General features: G+C 37.1%; 1 protein-coding gene across 1 annotated transcript in view; it reads right to left on the bottom strand.

Moving 5' to 3' along the window:
* The window catches only part of LOC149794756 (uncharacterized), a 122,769-nt gene extending 107,933 nt beyond the window's left edge, over nt 1-14,836 (bottom strand). The window contains exons 1-2 of the mRNA XM_089964388.1: nt 14,552-14,836; nt 8,481-9,663 (exon numbers count right to left, since the gene is read on the bottom strand). Coding sequence (XP_089820514.1) covers nt 8,481-9,663; nt 14,552-14,572 — 1,204 coding nt within the window. The 5' untranslated portion in view covers nt 14,573-14,836. The remainder of the gene's footprint in view (nt 1-8,480; nt 9,664-14,551) is intronic.
* Between the last annotated feature and the right edge of the window lie 6,872 nt (nt 14,837-21,708).

The raw sequence follows: 21,708 nt of genomic DNA, 5'->3' as shown, positions 1-21,708 counted from the left end.
CAGTTTTTGTTTTGTTTCTTCAAAAAATTTGTTGAACATGTTAAAATATTCCATATGACCCTAAATTTAGTCTTCCTAAAGCTGGTGCATCGGCCGGAAATTTAGTTTGCTTATAATTGATACCCAGTATGACATGAATTTTAGAAGATGAAGAAATGTATAAACTGTCACACCAGGTCACTCGATTGATGAAATTCTTTTTCTCATATAATTTCAAGAGAAAAGATGTAAATGATATACCATTTTTTCGGGCTAAATTTCAACGACATATCAAAGAGATATCACTGAATCATAAGATGGTATATCCAGGAGATATAAATTATTCAATTGCTTAATTTACATCTTGTATTTCCATTCTTGGTTTTCAGCAAAATTATAATGTCAATTTTGCCAATTTTTTTGGTCCTTTGTTTGATAGGGCCTATATTTCGCATTTCTCCCATCGTTCTATTTCTGCTTACGTTCATTTATTGTTCTTTCTTTCTCTCTTTCTTTCTTTCTTTCTTTCACTTCATTTTATTCCTATAATCTACCCTTTTACTTGATATTTTTATGTATTTACCTCCAGATGTTCGTCGGTTTCGACCGCTCCGATGGCCTAGTAGTTACCGTCTGCATCGGATGCGGGAGGTCGTGGGTTTGATTCCCGGCCGAGTCATACGAAAGATTTAGGAAAATGGTATTAACAGCTGCCTCGCTTGGCGCTCAGCATTATGAGGTTAGTGTTAGGACTGGTCGGCCTGGTGTCTGGATAATTAACTGGGTGGGACATCATGCTACATGTCTGCAGCATGATGCCCCAGTGCTAGGCATCACTATAAGCTGCCACACTGCATACGTGGTAGTGATATGACAGAAATATTGTTAAAGCTACGCTAAAAATCCAAACCGACGGTTTCATTGTGCATTCTTTTTAATTATAAGACTCACTAATGAAATCGAACACTAAACGAATTGCAATAATAATATCAGTCTCAATAGTAATTATTTCGAAGAAAAGAATCTTCAAAAAATCGAAAGGCTCATAGTTTTAATTAAATTGACACAAAAATGGTGGAGAAATTCCTGAAGATAATTTAAATTTTTATCGGGCGATTTAAAACTTTTCATACATGAACTTTTACGAATATTGAAATGAGTGTGTTGTAATAAATTTGGAGTATGCGTAATTGTTTATAACTCTCCATTTTAAGAATTCCTTAGATTTTTGTGATTACTTGTTTGATTATGGGAAATCGGTGCTGGCGATGTAGTCCTGAGACCGAAATAATTAGCCAATTACTAGGGGCAAACGTCACTGAGTCAGTGGCGTCGCTAGGGGGGTGCGGGGGGTGGCACCATCTCAGAGGGGTGACACCAAAATGAAAAAATGCAAATTTTACAGAGCACACACTGCTCGGTCTAGTCGGATTTCATAAGCGGATAACCGATCATAGTTAAATACATGACTAGCAGGCACAGCAGTTTCGTCGCTAGGGGGATGCGGGGGGTGCGGACTGCACCGGGTGCCACCATCAGAGGGGGTGACACCAAAATGACGTTACTAAGGATTCTGTATGGTCTGTTACGGAAGGAGGACCATGGGGGTGACACCATGAGCTACCGCACTGGGTTACACCAACCCGAGTGACGCCACCGCACTGAGTGACTTGTTAGTATTGTGTGAATTGAAAGTGTGACTTCAGGTGCAGTATTTATAATGGAATAAACGAGAAGGGACTGTTCCGTCGTCGGCAGGTGCCATGTATTGTTGCTATGGTGGTAAATATGGTGTAGTTGTTGTTGTTGTGGGGTTTAACGCCATTTTTCAGCACACGATAGCTATACATAGCGGCCAGTATTATTGGTGGAGGAAGAATCCGTGAAATCCCCGGAAAGAACCACCGACCCACGAGAAGCTACTGTCAAGCTTTCTCACGTACCAACACTGGCCGAATCCAACACTCGAACCCACGCAGAGGTGAGATGGCAGTGATTCGTAACGGAGAGCGCTTTAGACCACTCGACCACTCGGGGCCCCCAAATATGGTGTAGAGTTTACAGTATGTATTAAATATGTATGGCATGAAAAGGTATATTTGTCAACAAAATTGAATATTATAAATAACACACGCCTTTACGAAATGTTGATATATATATATATATATATATATATATATATATATATATATATATATATATATATATATATATATATATATATATATATATATATATATATACAGGAAAATCTCTTCACATTTCTTGGACTTTATTTAGATGTTCTAGCTATAGATTTAATACGGAGGCATTTAGACATGAAGGTGACATTGTTCAGACAGTTTTTGTAACTTCTGTTCCAGAAATAATTTCTTATTTGTCGAAGACGAACAGTACGCATTTTTTTTATTCAAAAAAATATTGCCAAGATATTACAGAAAGAACTATAAAGATAAACGTTGGTGAGCTCGTCCACCTTTGAAAACTGTAGCTTGATGTCATCTTAAAGTCCACAGTTAATATACAATTCTCTAGCTTGACAAAAACCTGTACTGAATGTCTGAATGTTATACCATTTATTAATTTGACAAAAACCTGTACTGAATGTCGGACTGTTACAATACTTATCACTTTCACAAAAACCTGTACTGAATGTCTGATGTTATACCATTTATTATTTTGACAAAAACGTGTAGTGACTGTTTGAATGTTATAACATTATTTTTACCAGAAGAAGTGCATTGCGCTCCAGTATACAGCCTAAATTGCTGATATAAAGAATATAAATTTATTTCGATTTCAACCTGTATGAAGAAGGCAATCTAACCACCCTTTCAACTGTATACCATAATGGTTTTCTATTAGGCTGTAAAATATAAGATAATACCGCCCTGGGAATATCGTCCCTAATTAACTTGACAAACTGAAACGACTGCCATTTTACAAAGTTTGTCAGTTATGATTAAGACACTGTCCACTCCGGGTATTTTTATGCATGATATCTAAATCGTTGCGTCATATCCGCCTAGTTCGTAACCTGCCCTATTAGGTTATTTAGTACCGTGGTGATTTGAATAACGTACCTCTCCCAGGGACACACCACGATAGACAACACGTACTGATATGATGGTGGGATTCAAACTCGCAACCTTTCGGTCGCGCGGCCGGTACGCTCTCAACTGAGCTATGCGTTTGTTTATTACATTTTATTTTTATTTTCTTTCTTTTGACTAATTTGTTCTATTTGCTTAAAGTAAAGAACACCATACAAAAACATTGATATTATAAAGTATCATTTTTTTCGTAGCAACTTGCACACACTCACAGTCACAAAAGCCCCCGCATCGAAGCAAATGTAAACAAGGAACACAACTTCGTCAAAATTCAAGTGCAAGAGACAAAAGCCTCGGTGAAGCATATTTATTTCTCTTAAGCAGTTGACATACCAAACGACATCAGATTCTAATGGGATTTTAATATACAACTCGTATCGTGAAGATCTAAATTTTGTCAACAAAACTCTTGATTCTGTTTAAACAAAAACGGAAGGGACAACATTTCTACAAGGCAGTTCTATTTCTGTTAAATAGTATTCAGTCCAGATTTCACTTGGATGTGTAAAAAAATCTCCCAGTTATGCTCGTTATATGTTACTGCCACAGTACCGACTCACTTATAATTCGAATCCAACTTCAAATTACACAGAATGCGCCGGCAGATCTGGGTCTGTGCAAAGTAGAACAAACATTATAGACCATGATCTGCAGGAAAAATATTCTGTGGCGGGTCAGGATCGTTGCTGTTTGCAGTTGACTCTACTTATATGCAAGTATATACGGTAAATGAAAAGCCAAAGCTCATAACTCCGTCAAATATGAAGAAGGAGAAAAATTACCCTTACAGACAGATTAGAAGCTACTATTCGACCCGAATTACTTCAGGATATGTTGAATGCTTTTTTTTTTTTAGCTAATCTGGTTAAAAGAAATTTTGAGAAGTGAAGACTTTAAGTTGTTCTGGTTTTTATGTGTACCGGCACGGCAGCACTTTCACTGTTGTATCGTGTTGAGAATAAAGTGTATTGTTTTGTTCAAGAACATTGCAGATCAGAGATTTATAATGGTTCGAAAGACTGTTTTATCAACATAGGTTAAAGTTCTTCTTCTAATAAGAATCTTGTTTGCATATTCAATAGACGTTTGTATCTGTACACAAATTATTACATACTATGAACAGTAGTTATTCAGTTCTTTTTCAGAGATTGGTTTTATTTCAAATGTAGGTTTTTACATACGATTTAAAGCGGTGTCGTTTTTTCGAATATGTATATGTTTACATCTGTCCCTACTTTTTGTCTCTATTTGCTAGACCTCCAGTAAAATCCAGATATGTTTATTGGCAGTCAACCTGTCCCTAGTTATTCATACATATATGGGTTTTGTATCATTGGCAACATTTTTCAATGCATTGACCACTACATATGGCACACAGACCACTACATCTGGCAGACCGCTGAAACAATCTGAAAAAAGAACAGAGCCGGACTTAATACGCTCACTTGTTGAACACCTCTTTTTGCACCATGCCAATTGTATGCTGAAGATTGGAAAATAAGTGTTCTTTGTCATGTAAGAACTCCTCTACCCATTTAAAAATATTTTCTCTCATTCCATAGCATTCTAGCTTTTCTGTAATATTATTAAAAATTAAGATAAATACGATCAATACTATATTGCCTCAACCCATCATGGTGTAAAGAGGTTATCAGAGTCCATATGATTCACGATACTATCCCGAATACTGTAAATAAGTCCAGAGTGCTTGATGAAGTGGAAGCAAAGTTTACTGGTCCATAACTTTTAACTCGGTCTTAGTTTTTTATCATATTTGGAAATTACACTTGATAACCTCCATCAGACTGATATTTCAAATGAAATGCCTGAATTGGCTTTTGTAAACGATTCATTCATACAGCGAACGGATTTTGCAAAACAAATTTAGGATGGCAGCCGTTGGGCCCCTGTGACTTCGATGTTATTAAAACAGTTACTAATTTTCATTCAGTTCAACAGGAAATGACCCGTCTTCAAACTTTTAAGAAAAAATATTCCATGTTTTCAACTGTGACATTTGGAATTTGTCGAGTAGTTTAGCCTTTCCAGCTAAACTATGAAGATTACAAAATGTAAAACTGTCGGACAGACGGATGGACGGACGGACTGAGTGAAAAGTGATTACCGTGTGGCCGTAAGGTTGTGACGAGTAATACATTTGTTATATGTATTTGGGAAAGGTTTCACACCAAGATTTATCAGTTCTTCTTTTTCCTTGAACACTTTCGACACCATTCGTTAGATAAACAGTATTATCACTACTGTTTAGATAAACACTGTTATTACTACTATCCTTTCAACATTAATGTTTCTACGACGGTTTTCCAACAGAAAATTTTCCGCGTTCCAAATCAGTCATTTTTCTCTTTCTTCCTTTTCAACAAAACCATGGCAAGAATGGTAAAATGGAAACGTTTGCTTAAATAGTCTACTAGTTATTTTTCACATACATTTTGACACGAGCCGATTCCAGGAATACACCCAAGACTCTAGAAGTGCAAAACGAGCATATCACAGCTACGTTTCCCAAACTCCAGCGACTAGTTCAAGCACTGTTTGACTGTACCACGCGCTGGTTAAGATAAAGCATACAGGTTTATATACTGCTTTCGGAATAATTCGTGGATACAATCTATTTACCGTTATATACCCTCCACCCCACCCCATCCCGTTGAACTAAACTAAGTATAGTCACGACCGTAAGTAACAGCTTCGCCGATTTAATTTCTCGTAATCACGTTTCTGTGAATCGAACCGACCATGTCTTTAAAACCTCTAAATTGTTAAGGTTCAGTGCATTTTGCTTTTCGAAGACCGTGTGTCTCCCTGAAGCCTTCATCCCTTCCATGTGTCTTTGTATACTACAGTGATATAAGACCTCAATTGCTAGCCTGTCAAATTACACGTAATTTAAATACATACGGGTATTTAAGGTCTGAAGACTAACGAGGTTTTAGAAAGTAGACGAGACATGACATATTTGTTTACTTATGTACATAAATGCTTCAACTTTTCAGCGAGCTACATTTCCGGAAATGGAAAAACAAAAAGTTAAGTTTATTGGTCCCATTGTTAACAAGTTTTACCTGTTTCTGAAAGGTTGTCTCTGTACATATTCTAATCTCCATCACTTAGACTCGCACATGAATTCAAGATATCTGCGCCAAGCAGACCAGATTCTCCGTACGACTGGTTGCTTGGTTTTAATTTAACTTTGGCCATATATTGTGTTAGATGTAGAGTAAGTGTACTAGTCTAATAGCCATTGTACAACTATGTTTCAGTTATACCACGTGCTATCATCTGGAGAACTGTTGAGATACACAGGAACAACTCGAATACAGAATTGAGCGAAAGTATGGGCGCTTGTGCTGGGCGTATGCTTGATACATAATGAAACTTGTTTTTGACACTGTTCAGTGCAACATACCGATTGTTTTATATGTCAATACCATTGTGATAGACGTTTAATTTAGAGTTTAGATTGGTGTGGCTTCAATGTAGAGTCAACCTTAAGGAGACATATTTTAATAGTCTTTAATTCGATCTTGCAAATGCTGATGGCCTATCAACATAACACAAGAATATCATGAACAGCACACTATATGTCAGTCGCATGTTTAATAGTCTTCTGTGTAGGGATTGGTAGGGACTGGTTGACCCTAGAGAATAGTCACCAATACGTCTCAATGATCTAGACCTTTGGTCAAGGTATGCGTCTTAAATAAATTTGTTGTGCATAGAGTTTTTTAAAAAAATTAGATTTATGACCTCTGACTTCTTGAGCCAGAGTCTATTCTTTAATTTATTCCTCTAAGTGCAACCCATACACATACACAAAGGTGGGTCAAGGCTCTTATTCCAAAAAACAGTTTTTCTGCAAAATTAAGTTTTTATGTACCACAATGACTCTGACCTCTAACGTTTTGAACCCAAAATCGTTAGACCGCTTCCTTGCCGTAACTGCAAGTCCTGCAATAACGGTGGTCAAGATTTATGGTCTACAGCACCCCCTCCTTATTGTTCTTTCAGTCAAAGTGACCTTGATTGTTGACCTTCAAAAGTATGCTACTTTCCTACTGGAAGTCCAAGGCATACACAAAGTTTATTTGATCTCTGTGATGTGGAACCATGGTTATTGTGCATAAACCATTTTACCTCTTTCAGTCACATTTAACCTGATCTTTGTCCTATGGACATAACAATCATTAGGATTTTTTCTAAACCAGATTACAACTCATTCAAAAATGTTTGTTGAATATACATGGTCGAGAACTGAGACATTGGTGCAGAAACCACTCTTCTTTCAGCTCGAGTGAACTAGGTCTTTTACCTGCTGAGACGGAAATAGGGTTATCGATAGAGTTCTGTCTTATCCCAAGCGCAAGTCATCCGCAGATTTTTGCTTACTGACCCTGAAATGGACTTACCTTTCTTTACCCCATTCACAAAATATTCAAAGTCTGGTAAATATAGACAGTAGACAATTCGAGTTATATTATTGAGAAACCATTTGTTTTTGGTGTTTTTTTTCAGTCACAATTACTTTGAATTTTGACCTTTTAAACCCGAAATTGAAAAGTTTCTTTCTTACCATAACTGCTAAAGTTTGGTGGATGTATGCGCTGTAGAACAGAGAAGTTAGCAGCGGAATATAAACATTTAACTGCCAGACGGTCTTACGGATATACGATGAGAAAGAATCAAAGCATAATACAATTAGCCAAAAATAACGGACGTATTAAAAAGAGATCAACATATTTAAAAATCTCAACTTCATTTCAGTATGGGCTCAAACAAAGCAATGCTTATTTATTAACACATACGTAACATTGAGCGATGGCTAACAGAAGCTACAAAAGGAGTGAACAATAGTGCCTTAATACCTTGACATTAGGGGAGAAGAAACTGTGTGTATTTGTAAGTGGCAATGCGTGTTCAGGGTTAGTAGGTTGTGTGTTGGAGCCCCTTAGATGTAACTGATATGTACCCATAACCAAGACATATTCCTTGCAGACGTAGATGTAAATCGCCACCGGCATCTGCTGAAGGTTGGGGTTGGCGGAAAGGTAACGTAAGATGAATGAAAATCGTATACAGAGGCGTCGCACGCTCTCATTCTGTACATGCATGGAAACCTGGATAAGCTCTGGCTTTATTAACCATGTGTAGGTTTAAAATGACTGTATGCTATATCCAAACTCTCTTGGGAAAGCCATACGTTCAAATACATACCTGCTCTTCCGTACGGTAATAATCCATTTAAACTAGCTATTAAATCCAGACCTGCTGTTCCGTACGGTAATAATCCATTTAAACTAGCCATTAAATACATGCCTGCTGTTCTGTACGGTAATAATCCATTTAAACTAGCCATTAAATACATACCTGTTGTTCTGTGCGGTAATACTCCATTTAAACTAGCCATGGCCTTGAATCTTGCATCGACATGTAAAAGAGGGGACGCAGTCTCTTCATCACTGGAAATTAAGTCATTCGCCTCCTCCTCCTCCTCCTCCATCATGCCCTCGCATTCATCCGCCACTTCACGAAGTAATTTTAGCACCGCGGCATATCCTGTAGAAAACTGCTTTAAAGTCACGGAGATGTACATGTCGTCGTCGATTCCACTGCACATTTTCCGTACTTCTGTTTCATGAAATAGTGTCATTTTGTCGTAGTCGATTCTTTTCTCCAGAATGTGAACAAGTTTTTTTAGACACTGACTCATCACAGCTGGCTCGACAATGTTGAAAACAGTTTTGTTCTTGATAATTCGACTCTGTACATCGGTTCGAGTCACCTGCATTAGTCTCTGATGACTAGATGTTGTCGGAGCAGGGCCAAATGTAACCGAACTAGACGTCGGGTGTTTGGTGGTCAGATCCAATTCTGCAAGTTTTTGGAGGGCAGATTTGTACTGACTCACCACTTTTTCGAATTCTACTTTAAGAGAATCATGCAGATTCATTAGATTTCCCGATGAGCTTTTTACTAAGCCATGTCTCCCTAGGCGACTGATGCATTTGTCCAGAGCTTGCTTTCGTTGTCTGATGTGCTTTCGAATTGATGGCTCGATCCAAGAGATCACCCGTAGAATATTCCGGCAACAAGGATATATGCTGTTGGAATATTCGTCATTGTTGTTTTCGACCGTCGCGTCTTTAGCAAAAAAGGCCACTAATTTTTGAAGGAATTCGTCCACCTTGAGTTCCTCACGAGGAAAGTGTCCAGGGTCCTCCGCTTCTTCATACAATTTGACAAACAGAGATTCCAAAATCACCAGACTATGGGGAAGGCTATCAAGTAAGACTTCTACTGGAACTTCCTGAAGGATTGCCTCAAGTGCAACACAGTTCAATCGTCTGAGTAACGTGGCACATTCGCCGTATTTCTTTGTTTCAAAAAGCTGCGCCACTTTCCTGAGGGTGAAACTCGGTGGAACATCTGTGAGTTCTATAGAAAGGGATTCATCAGGGAATGACTCCGCCCAACGGACATTTCGCCACAACTTCTGCACCCGTTGCCGTGGCAACTTTTCTGGCTTTATTCTGTCCATCTTTCCGCTTCCCTGAAAGTTTGAGTATAACATACTAAGTTCAAGCAATTAAAGACAATATGGTAGAAAAGTGGAAACATTTTAAACGGTCATGGCTTAGAATGGTATGAAGATGAATGATTGTGTGCGAAATTAACTGTTGAGATAATATCAGTATACCATGGAGTATTAATTGATACTACAAAAAAGTCATAGTTTAGCTTTGGAAGATACTATTTACGATGAGGAATGGCTAGAAACATTAGTTTATACGTAAATGTTTCTAAGTTCACCGGCTCAATCACTACCAAGTATGCTAGATTAAAGCGATGTTGATGTCAACTTCAAAACTCTAATGTCGGTTAGAAAACAGTAGAAAAATGGGGTAGTTCTCATTTCGCCTCATTGCATCTTGGTTACTTTATATACCATCGATTCCCATTTTGCTTGCATTGCCAATTCTCTTAACTCCCAATCTGGTAGAAAAATGAATTGTTCCCAACTCGCCTACTTGATAGAAAATCACCAAATCGACAAATCTAGTACTTCAACATTGTTACGAGAGAAAGCAGAAAATTCAAGAAGTCATTGTTATTATAAAATATGTAAAATCATTCATATAGCACGTATGTTAATGAAAAACGATTCATCACATACAGTGAAGAATGAATATATATATATTCATGTGTGTGTGTGTGTGTGTGTGTTAGTAAGTAATTTTTGGCAAAAAAGTGCGTTCGTATATTTTTTGCATTGCGTTGTAACACTGATTGAATATTCAGTTGGGAGTTGGGAAATACAACATTCTTCTACAAGATGGTAGTCCGTGAAGTAGGTGAAATGGGAATGGCGATTAGGGTATAGGCGCCAAGGGAAGTAGGAAAATGGGCATGGGCGAAGTGGGGAGCTTTACCCCTTACCCCCCTCCCTACTGATGAACATTTATCATACAATCTATTCTCAAAAGGCAAACATTTTATTTCATTAGCGTCCCATCGTGAACTTTATTTATGAAAGATACTTTCACAACAATGTCCATATTGAACACTATTCACAATACATGCTCTCATAATAAACATTTTTCACAAAACCTACTCTCATATCAGCCTTACAGTAAATATATTTCTTTAAACCGTCCCTGAAAATCCCATACGTGAACATTATTAACTACTCTCATAACATTATTTCAAACTATCTATTCTCATAACAGTCCTATTTTGAGTATTTATCATAAAACTTACTCTCATAACAGCTCTACAATGAACATTATTCATGACACCTAGTCTCATAATAGCCTTGCAGTGAACATTATTCATGATACCTAGTCTCATAATAGCCTTGCAGTGAACATTATTCAGGAAACCTAGTCTCATAATAGCCTTGCAGTGAACATTATTCAGGAAACCTAGTCTTATAATAACCTTGCAGTGAACATTATTCAGGAAACCTAGTCTTATAATAGCCCTGCAGTGAACATTATTCATGACACCTCGTATTTATCAGTCATGAAAATATAAACATAATGTTTTTAACAGTAAGGACGTGTCTTTATCAGTCATGCAAATATAACCATAATGCTTTTAACAGAAAGTACGTGTCTTGATCAGCGTGTAAATATAGCCATACTGCTTTTAACCGGAAGGACGTGGTTTTATTCGTCATGCAGATATACCCATAATGCTTTTAACAAATTTAGATTGATTCATAAGTTTTGAATTGGACCTGGTTTTTTTTTTATAAAATGGCTACATCTGAAGGAAATAAAAAGATGTACCTCAAATTTTACTGAGTATAGATGTTTCGCATAATTTTATATATCTCACTAGAGACTAGATAAACTTAAGTAATATTATTTTCGTCTTGTTTTATTAGTCTGCGAACGGACCTAATTTCTGTGCTTTGACCGATTTTTGCGATGGACTTGGATAAATGCTCCATCTAAAAAGTCCGCATCTGTCCGTATGCTCTGGATGTATTACAGCGAGATTGGTATAATGACTTATGGGGGAATTATGAAGTCCCGGAGAGGCTTGTTGGTGTACAAATGTTTGGAGTATACAGTGTCATTTTTACATATGTATCGAAAATGACATCGAAAGACCAAAGAGAAGACGGGTACTCTTTTTACATCACTTTAATTGCTGTCATGCGTAAGATTTCGGACGCTCTTTGCATTCATCGATACCTTGGAGATTGTACTTAATACAATAATTAAACATTCTGCATAAATCGTGTACAGAACTAAAGTCTAAATGCAAATCTTGTTATTAGACCAATCAGTATATAAAATGTAATGGTTATATGAACCCTCTAGTATGTGGTAAATCGGGACAAATTTGTCTACCGTGACGTATTCAGTTTCTGGTTATTTGACAACAGTATCGCAATTGCAACATGGCTACAATACGGAGATAATGGCTGCCACATTACAATAGAAATCTGTCAACCAAGGTATTGGTCACTATACGAATCTGAGCAGGTGACTCGATACAATCATGTTCTACTGAAATCACGACATTTCAAGACATTAGAACGTAATTTGTTGCCATAAGCGTTAATCAGGTAGTCCAATAGTCCTTATCGGCGTCTGATACGATACGATTTCGAACTTGTACAATTCTCGTAGACAGCGAGACATAAGTGTAGAATTATTTAATCTGGCCGCGACTGCATGGGTGTTTCCGTCAACGTTATAATTTGATGTAGCATTAAATGGATTTAAAAAAAACGGTTTGTTGAGTAAGAACGTTTTTAGGAGCATGAGGGATGGAGTCGGGGCCGGAGGATTGAAATTCTTCTCAAATGGTCCTGCAATAGGGTGGCCATTCCATTGGTGTAATACCGAACAGTTCGGTATTCTGCTGGTCTGTCTCCTTAACGAGATCACGTATGCATAAGTGTAAAGTAGTGTCAGGTATATTGAGTTTAGTCAGTGGTTATTCTCTCATGCAAACGTTTGCAAACCTATAATTATAATTATTATACGAGCAATCGCAAATGTAAATTCTGTGTGCCAAACTTTCAGATAAAGGGGTCTTCACTGCAAATGTAAACTCTTTGTGCCAAAAGTTCAGATAAAGGAGTCCTCACTGCAAATGTAACCTCTTGTGTGCCAAACGTTCAGATAAAGGGGTCTTCACTGATGAAGCAACTTGTTTTTAAATAGCCCATGATATTCCGATGTTTCAGTAATGGCTGACATCATAATTAGACACGCCTCAAAACAACCGGAAGCTGCCATATCGTGTAAGAATTTGTGCTACTGTTTCTGAAAGTCTTGCATTAATGAAAGCACAGTCCGCAGAGGAAACATTGTGAATATTATAGTGTTCCATAAAACGATTATTGGATAAGCACAGATTTTATTTTCATGTAACTTGAGGTGTTTAGATAGAGACAGGTGGCTTCCATTGAAAAGCATTTAAAGCAATATTTAGTTCTTTAAGTATTACGTGTGTGTGTGTGTGTGTGTGTGCAATAGCTATTTGCAGCCAATAAGAAGGATTTGCGTAATTTCAGATCTGTAATTTTGAAATTATAACATAGTATCACGGATCAACATGGCATTAACGCAGATGTCCAGCATACAACATGCTGGAAGATTGATTGCAATTTGTTAATTGTTACGTGCATCCTAGTTTATAACATCACTCTCCTCAAACTGTGTTTAGAATAATTATTTTCTTTTGTCCGTATTTCTCGATAAAAAATGTATCCTATTGTATACAAAATTGATAAAATGGAATTTCTCTGGAAAAAGCGAATCTAATCCTGCCCACTGTCTCATGACAATTGTCGTCAATGAGCAACAATCAGTTTCTTACCTCTCTACATAACGACAAAATCCTTCAAATATATGTCAGTAGATTAACGCATGTAATGAAAATATGCAAGCACTTCACTTTAAATCAGTTTTTCGGTCAAGTCTGTTTTCGTGCATAATCTATGACCATCTACTATAATAGAAAGATAAAAGATTGAAGAAAGAAAATAGTATACTTTTATATTTGTGGCCAGTTTTTTTTGTGGCGTGAAAATAAACTGTTTTTCATTTATTTTTACTTCCGTTGGATACAAGATGTTATATCATATCGATGTTATTATATATAAATGTATATTTTATATGAAAACATATTTTTAAACATATTCTTTAAGACCTAATATGTCATTCTCGAACAACGTCAACTTCAATGACGTGTCCACGTCCAAAATACATCCACTAGCCGCAAGAAATACGCTTGAAGTTATGTCACAGGTATGTATGTGAGAACACTATTCCATTTATATCATAACTCAAACTTTAGTTATGTACCTTCATTCATGATATATACATCTTCGCTCTCAATGCAAACCCTGTTTTCAATGCATACCCTTGTATCTCAATAGATACCATCTGTTTTCCAAACATACCTATGTTCTCAATACAAACCCTCTGATCACAATGCATGCCTTCTGTTCTCAATACAAACCCTCTGATCTCAATGCATGCCTTCTGTTCTCAATACAAACCCTCTGATCTCAATGCATGCCTTCTGTTCTCAATACAAAACCTCTGTTCTCATTACATGCCTTTCTCTCATTAATACCCTTTGATCTCAATACATACCCTAAAATCTAAATACGAACCTTCCGCTCCAGATAATCTGTTTTTTTTCAGTACGTATCCTATATTCTAAATGCATACCCCTTTACTCAGTGTAATACGCTGTAATGTAAACACATCTAATTTGCTCTTCACACATATCGTTTACGATAAATACATCATTCGCTCTCAAGTAATACCTTATAATCTAAATACATATTTATTCTCAATACATGCCCATCGTTCTCAACACATATCCTTTAATCGAAATACATCTCATTCGCTCTCAGTACACACCATCTGCACTCAGTACATACAACATATACCCTAAATACATACCCTTTGACTGGACATTTCCATTGAATTTAATCTAGCCTGCAGAAAAGGTCCATCTCGAAATTTTCAGTCTACATGTTGATCCAAGTTAATAAATCCATTACTACACGGTCTCAATTCAACGGGTCTTAGTCATGTTTTGCATTTGATATAATCATTAAACCTTGCTTAAATAATAAGGGCTAAATAATTTAGCGTTGTTTTGTTTTCTTCTTCACGTATCGTATGCTATCTTTTCCAACAAGACGCTTGCCAACAGAAACGATCGAACCTGTCAGTGTTTCCCACAATAGAAACAAGCCAGTTAAGAAAGCTGTACCGTTCTGTGCTACATCAGAGAGCCGCGTCCACTTATAGTGTATTGCATTGCTCGGTCGATTACGTGCTCAGTCGTATATACACGTTATAGAGGATGCGGGCATGCGCCGTTCTAACCAGACTTTTAATTCGATTGTGAGCTGCAGCGTAGTATATTAAGGTTGAACTTTCTAAATGAACTATATTGTTTACAAGTATTGTACAATATTTTGTACTAATATGGCACCCAATATTCTTTACAATATTATAGGATCAATACATCTGAATCCGTTGGTAAGGTGGATTTTTTTGGTGTGGTTTTAGTTAGTATTATATCATTAAAGGAAGATTATATATAATAGGATGTATGTTGTATATATTAACTGTCAATGATCCAACAATAAAACCATCTAATAAAGACACCTGCATTTTCAATATACAGAAGTCAGATCGAAATAATAGTCAATAAAAGCTTCTCACTTTACACTTACTGGTTGTCGTCAAGGAAAAAGTTCACACAGAACAGTATATCACGCCACTTTAAAGTCCTAAAATTCTTAAAATCGAACGCCAAGGTAGCTTTAAATCCAATACAAAGAAACCTTGTAAATTATAAATAATAAAATATTGAGTAATACTTATTTTTCAAGTACGAGTAAGCATGACATACCAAACATGTAGCACTTGTAAAGCCATTTACCTGTCATTGAAAACGACATGCAACAATACAAAACAAGACAGGTCTGAGTATACCTGCAGTTAACAAATGCAGATTGAATTTGAGCTTTGAATTTCATGCTTTACAAGTTGTCCTGGTCAGACCGAAAAGACATGGTTGTTTTCTAATTTTTTTAAACATAGTTTTGTCGCTGATCGACGTAAATACAAATATAATGGCCTTCCAAATGCCGGTGCCTTGGGCAAATGATTGTAGAAGTTTTGCATTATGTATTGTGCTAAGACTAAATTGCAGTTTTAGAAAAGACCGATTTACCCAATCAACGCAGATTTACTATGCGTGCCATTCAAAAACTGCCGTATAATCAACATAGAGAATTGTTTTCATGTAGGTAGGAAAAGAGAAAATTGGATAAGTATCGTGCCATGGCAAATTATGACGTGTTTCTTGAATAGGGAGATATTCCATAGCTAGACGTTATAAATGAGACAAGTACCTCACTGTATTTTAACGATACAATTGACCATACCCAGTCTTCAAGTAATTAAAAGAAAATACCGATGTAGAAACCACAGTTAACCATGCATGCCTCACATCAGATGACCATGCATGCCTCACATCGATAACCATGCATGCCTCACATCAGATGACCATGCATTTCTCACATCAGATGACCATGCATGCCTCACATCAGACGACCATGCATGCCTCACATCAGATGACCATGCCTGCCTCACATCAGATGACCACCATGCATGCCTCACATCAGATCACCATGCATGCCTTACATCAAATGACCATGCATGCCTCACATCAGATGACCATGCATGCCTCACATCAGATGACCACCATGCATGCCTCACATCAGATCACCACACATGCCTTACATCAAATGACCATGCATGCCTCACATTAGATGACCATGCATGGTTCACATCAGATGACCATGCATGGTTCACATCAGATGACCATGCATTTCTCACAGCAGATGACCATGCATGTCTCACATCAGATGACCATGCATGTCTCACACCAGATAACTATGCATGTTTCACATCACAATTTGATATTATTATTTACTGTGCATTTTTCTATCTTATAACTTTTAAAATTTATTTAAGGTCTATTTAGAAACTATGAGACACTGATGTGACTGTAGATCCATATAACGAAAATAAAACTAGCCAGCAAAAACACAACCTCGGTCCGAGAAATAAGAAACAAATATCATATTTATCATATTTCATCAGTCAGTTCCTATTTACCTAATAAATATGGCTCTCTGAAAATGCATAACCAGATTCCACATGAAGTTTGCATCAAGGTCTGGTAAGCATTTTATGAGAAATGGGTAATATTTCTAAACATACAGTAATTTACTTTTTCATAGTATTCTTCTACATGTGGACCTATGAAGTATGTTTTTAAATAACACACATACACACACAGAGCTCCGCCGTTTGGACCCAAACACACATACACACACGGAGCTCCGCCGTTTGGACCCATACACACACAGAGCTCCGCCGTTTGGACCCAAACACACATACACACCACAGAGCTCCGCCGTTTGAACCCAAACACACATACACAGAAGTCCGCCGTTTGGACCCAAACACATACACACACCACAGAGCTCCGCCTTTTGGACCCAAATACACATACACACCACAGAGCTCCGTCGTTAGGATCCAAACACATACACACACAGAGCTCCGCCGTTAGGACCCAAACACACATACACAGAGGTCAGCCGTTTGGACCCATACCACTAGATTCAGAGCTGACCTGTCTGGTTGGCCCAACCCTGTAATACACTCAGCTATCAATGGTTAACACGTAACATGGACAACTATATTTATTATTTAAATATATGTACTATCGAAGTGGACGCAGATGTTCTATCATGCATATTATACTTGATCTAAAGAAAGAATAAGTCTGGAACGAAAGACAAAAAAAATGGGTATATTTTAGCCTCGGTTTCTGAAGAAGAAGAAGAAAAACATTCACCAGAAACAATATTCATGGAATTAATAGAAATTGCTCAATGAAATGATGCCAAATGTCTGTAAACACGTTGTCTAAAAGAATATTTTTACTGAGATTGTACACACACACACACACACACACACACACACACATATATATATATATATATATATATATATATATATATATATATATATATATGGATGTTAGGAATACGCGGGGCCTAGGACCGACCATGACCGCGCGGGGCCTGTATCAGCGTTTCCAATTTACCGGAGAATAGAGCTTGACAAACTCATAAGGACGATCTTAGGCCTGAATCGCGGGGCCCCCTCAAGAGCGGGGCCTGGGGCAGTCGCCCCACTTGCCACCCCCAAACGCCGTTCATGTATGAATATATCTAGACGGAACACGGAAAGGTAGTGTCGTTTTAAATACAATTTAAATATACACAGTTCACAAGACGATAACATCGCATGCATCTGAACGACTTCATTACAGTCTTTGTCAGTAGCCGTGATTCTATTTTCAGCTGAGCATCTTGCCAAATTTGACTCTGTATTGTATTCAGCTGAGCATCTTGCCAAAATGTGACTGTATTGTATTCAGCTGAGCATATTGCCAAATTTGACTCTGTATTGTATTCAGCTGAGCATCTTGCTAAATTTGATTCTTTATTGTATTCAGCTGAGCATCTTGCCAAATTTGACTCTGTATTGTATTCAGCTGAGCATCTTGCCAAATTTGACTCTGTATTGTTTTCAGATGAGTATCTTGCCAAATATAACCCTTTATTTTGTTTTCAGCTGAGCATCTTGCAAAATATAACCATTTATTTTGTTTTCAGCTGAGTATCTTGCCAAATATAACCCTTTAGTTTGTTTTCAGCTGAGCAACTTGCCAAATTTGACCTTGTATTTTATTTTCAGCTGTGTATCTTGCCACATCACTGTATTTCGTTTTCAGTATCTTGGCAAATCTGACCTTGTTTTTATTAAAAAAACATCTGATCAAAAATCTCCAGCTCAAACTGAAGAAAAAAACACGATTCATATAATCCCTTAAATATTGCATGCTAGTAAGGAAAGAAACCACGAGAGCTCTACTATAGTAATTTTAATATAATAAAAGTTGTTCAAAATGCAAATTTTTATCTTTCAAATTTCATGCTCAACAATTAGGCCTGGTCGTATCAGGAAGACATTTCTCGAAGTTGTATCACCAAGTCAGTTGACTGAATAACATTTAACGACATATCAACACATCAAAAGTTATACAGTACCGAGGCGATTGGACAAATCTGCCCTGCTAAGAGACACGGTACGGCGGTCAACCTGGCTTAGTCTGGTCAGGATTCTAACACGCATCGCGAGTCGGGCACACTAATCACTCAACAACGCGTAAATCGTAACCCAGGTCAGCTTCGGTCAGCATACGTACACTACTGTTAAGGAGTCAACTGGCTGTCTAACGAGAGAAAATTACCATACTGGACCTTTCGCTTCAAATGTATCCCAAAGGTGCACTGATTTATCTATACCTAGCATGATGGTACGGAATATGGAAAACACAACCACCCGCAGAGCTGGATATATCTTTACAGAACAGTCGGCCTGAGTCATAACTGGTAAATTTAAACTCTTGTAACCTGAATCTTCATTTATCGATAAAATGATTAATCGACTGATTGAGTGATTGATCCATCTGTTTGTTTTTCTTTGCAACCATTATTTCTTCGTACAGTGATAATGTGCTTTAGCTCGTATTAAGGTTAATATTTTCATTTTAATTAATTCTTTAACACAATGACTCTTCCATGACAACGAAGAATGAATTATAATCTTTCAGAATCAGCAAATACATCATTAAATAAATGCTGAGAGTCGGAGCCCGTTTTCCGCAGAGTGATTGACTCTAAACTGTCAAGTCACTTTCTTCGAACAAACAAGAACAACAAACATTTTCTTGTAACAAATACATTTGCATTTATAGACACCTGTAGGATGATATTATGGGACTTATATATTTTTAAAAAGATAAAAACTGAAAGGTCTTTCATTTTTTTAATCGTGTGCAAATTTGTTTGAGGAAACAGCGAATGTTGCATTCAAGTTCTTTGGCGGAAAAGAAACAGTTAGCCACTCAGCTAGTAACATTGTATGAACAAGTTTATACAGTCATAAATTAAAGGCTCCTTCATTTACACCCATCTTGGGGTCTAAACAAACATTTAAACATTCAAATGCAGTTTATTCAAGTTTCATTACTCTTCAACTTTAATAAAAAAATCTTTAATGGTTTTAAAACATACACGTTTCTAGTGTATATGGACAATGTATTTGTAAACGCGGGGACGTTTAAATCAGTAAAAAGAAGTGTAAGAGACGTTTGTTTAAGACATACAGACAGAGAGTAAGATGATTGGAGAGTTTCCTTCATTTGTCAAAAGTAATTTATTAATTAAATGTTTTGGAATCATCTAAAAAAAAAATCCTAAATGTATCGAGTACATCATGCTAGAATGGTACACTTTTTTTGCACCAGTAGGTGTATGTGGGCAGTCTGGGAAGAAGGGATAGGCTTTATCTTATCCAAAGACTACCATAGAAATTTAGGGGCAGATGGGGCAATCTGTGGGCAAGGGAAAAAGTAATGTTAACATTTGTATCTACAATCCACACCCCAACTCTCCAGCAACTTCTTTTTTATCACATTATATATATATATATATATATATATATATATATATATATATATATATATATATATATATATATATATATATATATATATATATATATATATTCACTTTCAAATAAACGTACAAGCATAAATACGTACAAGGGTAATAAGTGTTTTTATTGACACAATACTATACTCTCGCACACATAAAAAAAACCCAGAGAAGAGACAAGTGGTAGGGGGGTTTAAGTTTTTATTGTAAACAACATAGAAATACACAAAACATAGACATATACATACATGCAGAACATAAATGTTTTGAAAATGATAAGTAAATTTCTTCTTCTGGCCTGGGTGGTCTAAAATGGCCTCTTGTTTTCCTCTACTCATTTTCCTTAGTGATAACACTTCCTGGGTCTTGCACGGCAGGCCGTACATTATGTACGCCAATATGTTTATGTGGAGACCAACAGCTTAAAAGTTGGACCTCTGACATCCTTGTCCTCATTAGGAATCTAGGCTTTATGTCCCACTGGCGAATGATCTTCTACACCTTCATCCATTCTCTCACAAACCTTCTGGGTGTTGAAAACGATGTGTTCTTCATGTGTACATGACATTGTTTGGAGTAACACCAGATTTCCTCTATCTGGTCCAGGATGTTCTACCCTCTCTATCAAACTGATGGCTCTCGTCAGCTTGCCTGCTTGGCAGTGGTAGAAGGTGTTCATTATTCTTTCTTCTAAAACGAACGCTTCATACGGAATAAGCAAGGAGGTGAATTAAAACATCCTTCCAAAGTAGATACGTAGACTTGAATGAGAACATTTGTAGGCTTACTACTGAATAATACAAAATCAAGGCAAATCGAGCGTACCTAAAATAAACTATTCTTTTAATATTTCCCCCACACAAAAAATATAAACAAACACAAAACATTTTTTGGCAGTACCTTTGAGCAGTATCTCTGTTAGTTTGGATGGCCTGGGAAAGGTCTTTTTGATTTTTGATATTTTAGTACACCAAGTGTCCATACCTCCCGGGTCCAGCTCCGAAAGCAGCAAATATTTGACTCCATCTATTTGTGTCTCAAGGATTGATTGAAACAGGTAGGAAGGAGAGGATTTGCCTCACTTTTCCACTCATTTGTTTAAAGAACTATTGTCGGTTGTCTTGTTACTGCCGCTCATGCAGCCCGATATCCAAGTCTTCAGGCTGGAATTCTTCTCCACTAGTTTTGCATTTCCGTATCCCAGTCTTCAGTTTGGGGACCCTACTTCTCCGCTGCTGTTGTGATAGTTTCACTATATAACAGGGACGCGTCTTTGACACTCTAACATGAGTGTGAATCGTTCTCACCTCTGTTGTGACAACACTCTAAGTTTCCTGGTGTTCCCTCCTTTCTTTCGCCCACTTCCTGTGTTCTTCTATCATTTCATCCTCCAACATCGAGAGGACAAGTTGACTGGACAATTTCAAATGTGTCATTGTCCGCTTGAAAAATAGCTTG

The sequence above is a fragment of the Sinohyriopsis cumingii genome, chromosome 7 (genome assembly GCF_028554795.1).
Source record: "Sinohyriopsis cumingii isolate HCF-2022 chromosome 7, ASM2855479v2, whole genome shotgun sequence".
NCBI classification, from domain to species: Eukaryota; Metazoa; Mollusca; class Bivalvia; order Unionida; family Unionidae; genus Sinohyriopsis; species Sinohyriopsis cumingii.
The sequence above is the reverse complement of the archived record's forward strand: the minus strand, read 5'-3'. Positions and strand labels throughout refer to the sequence as shown.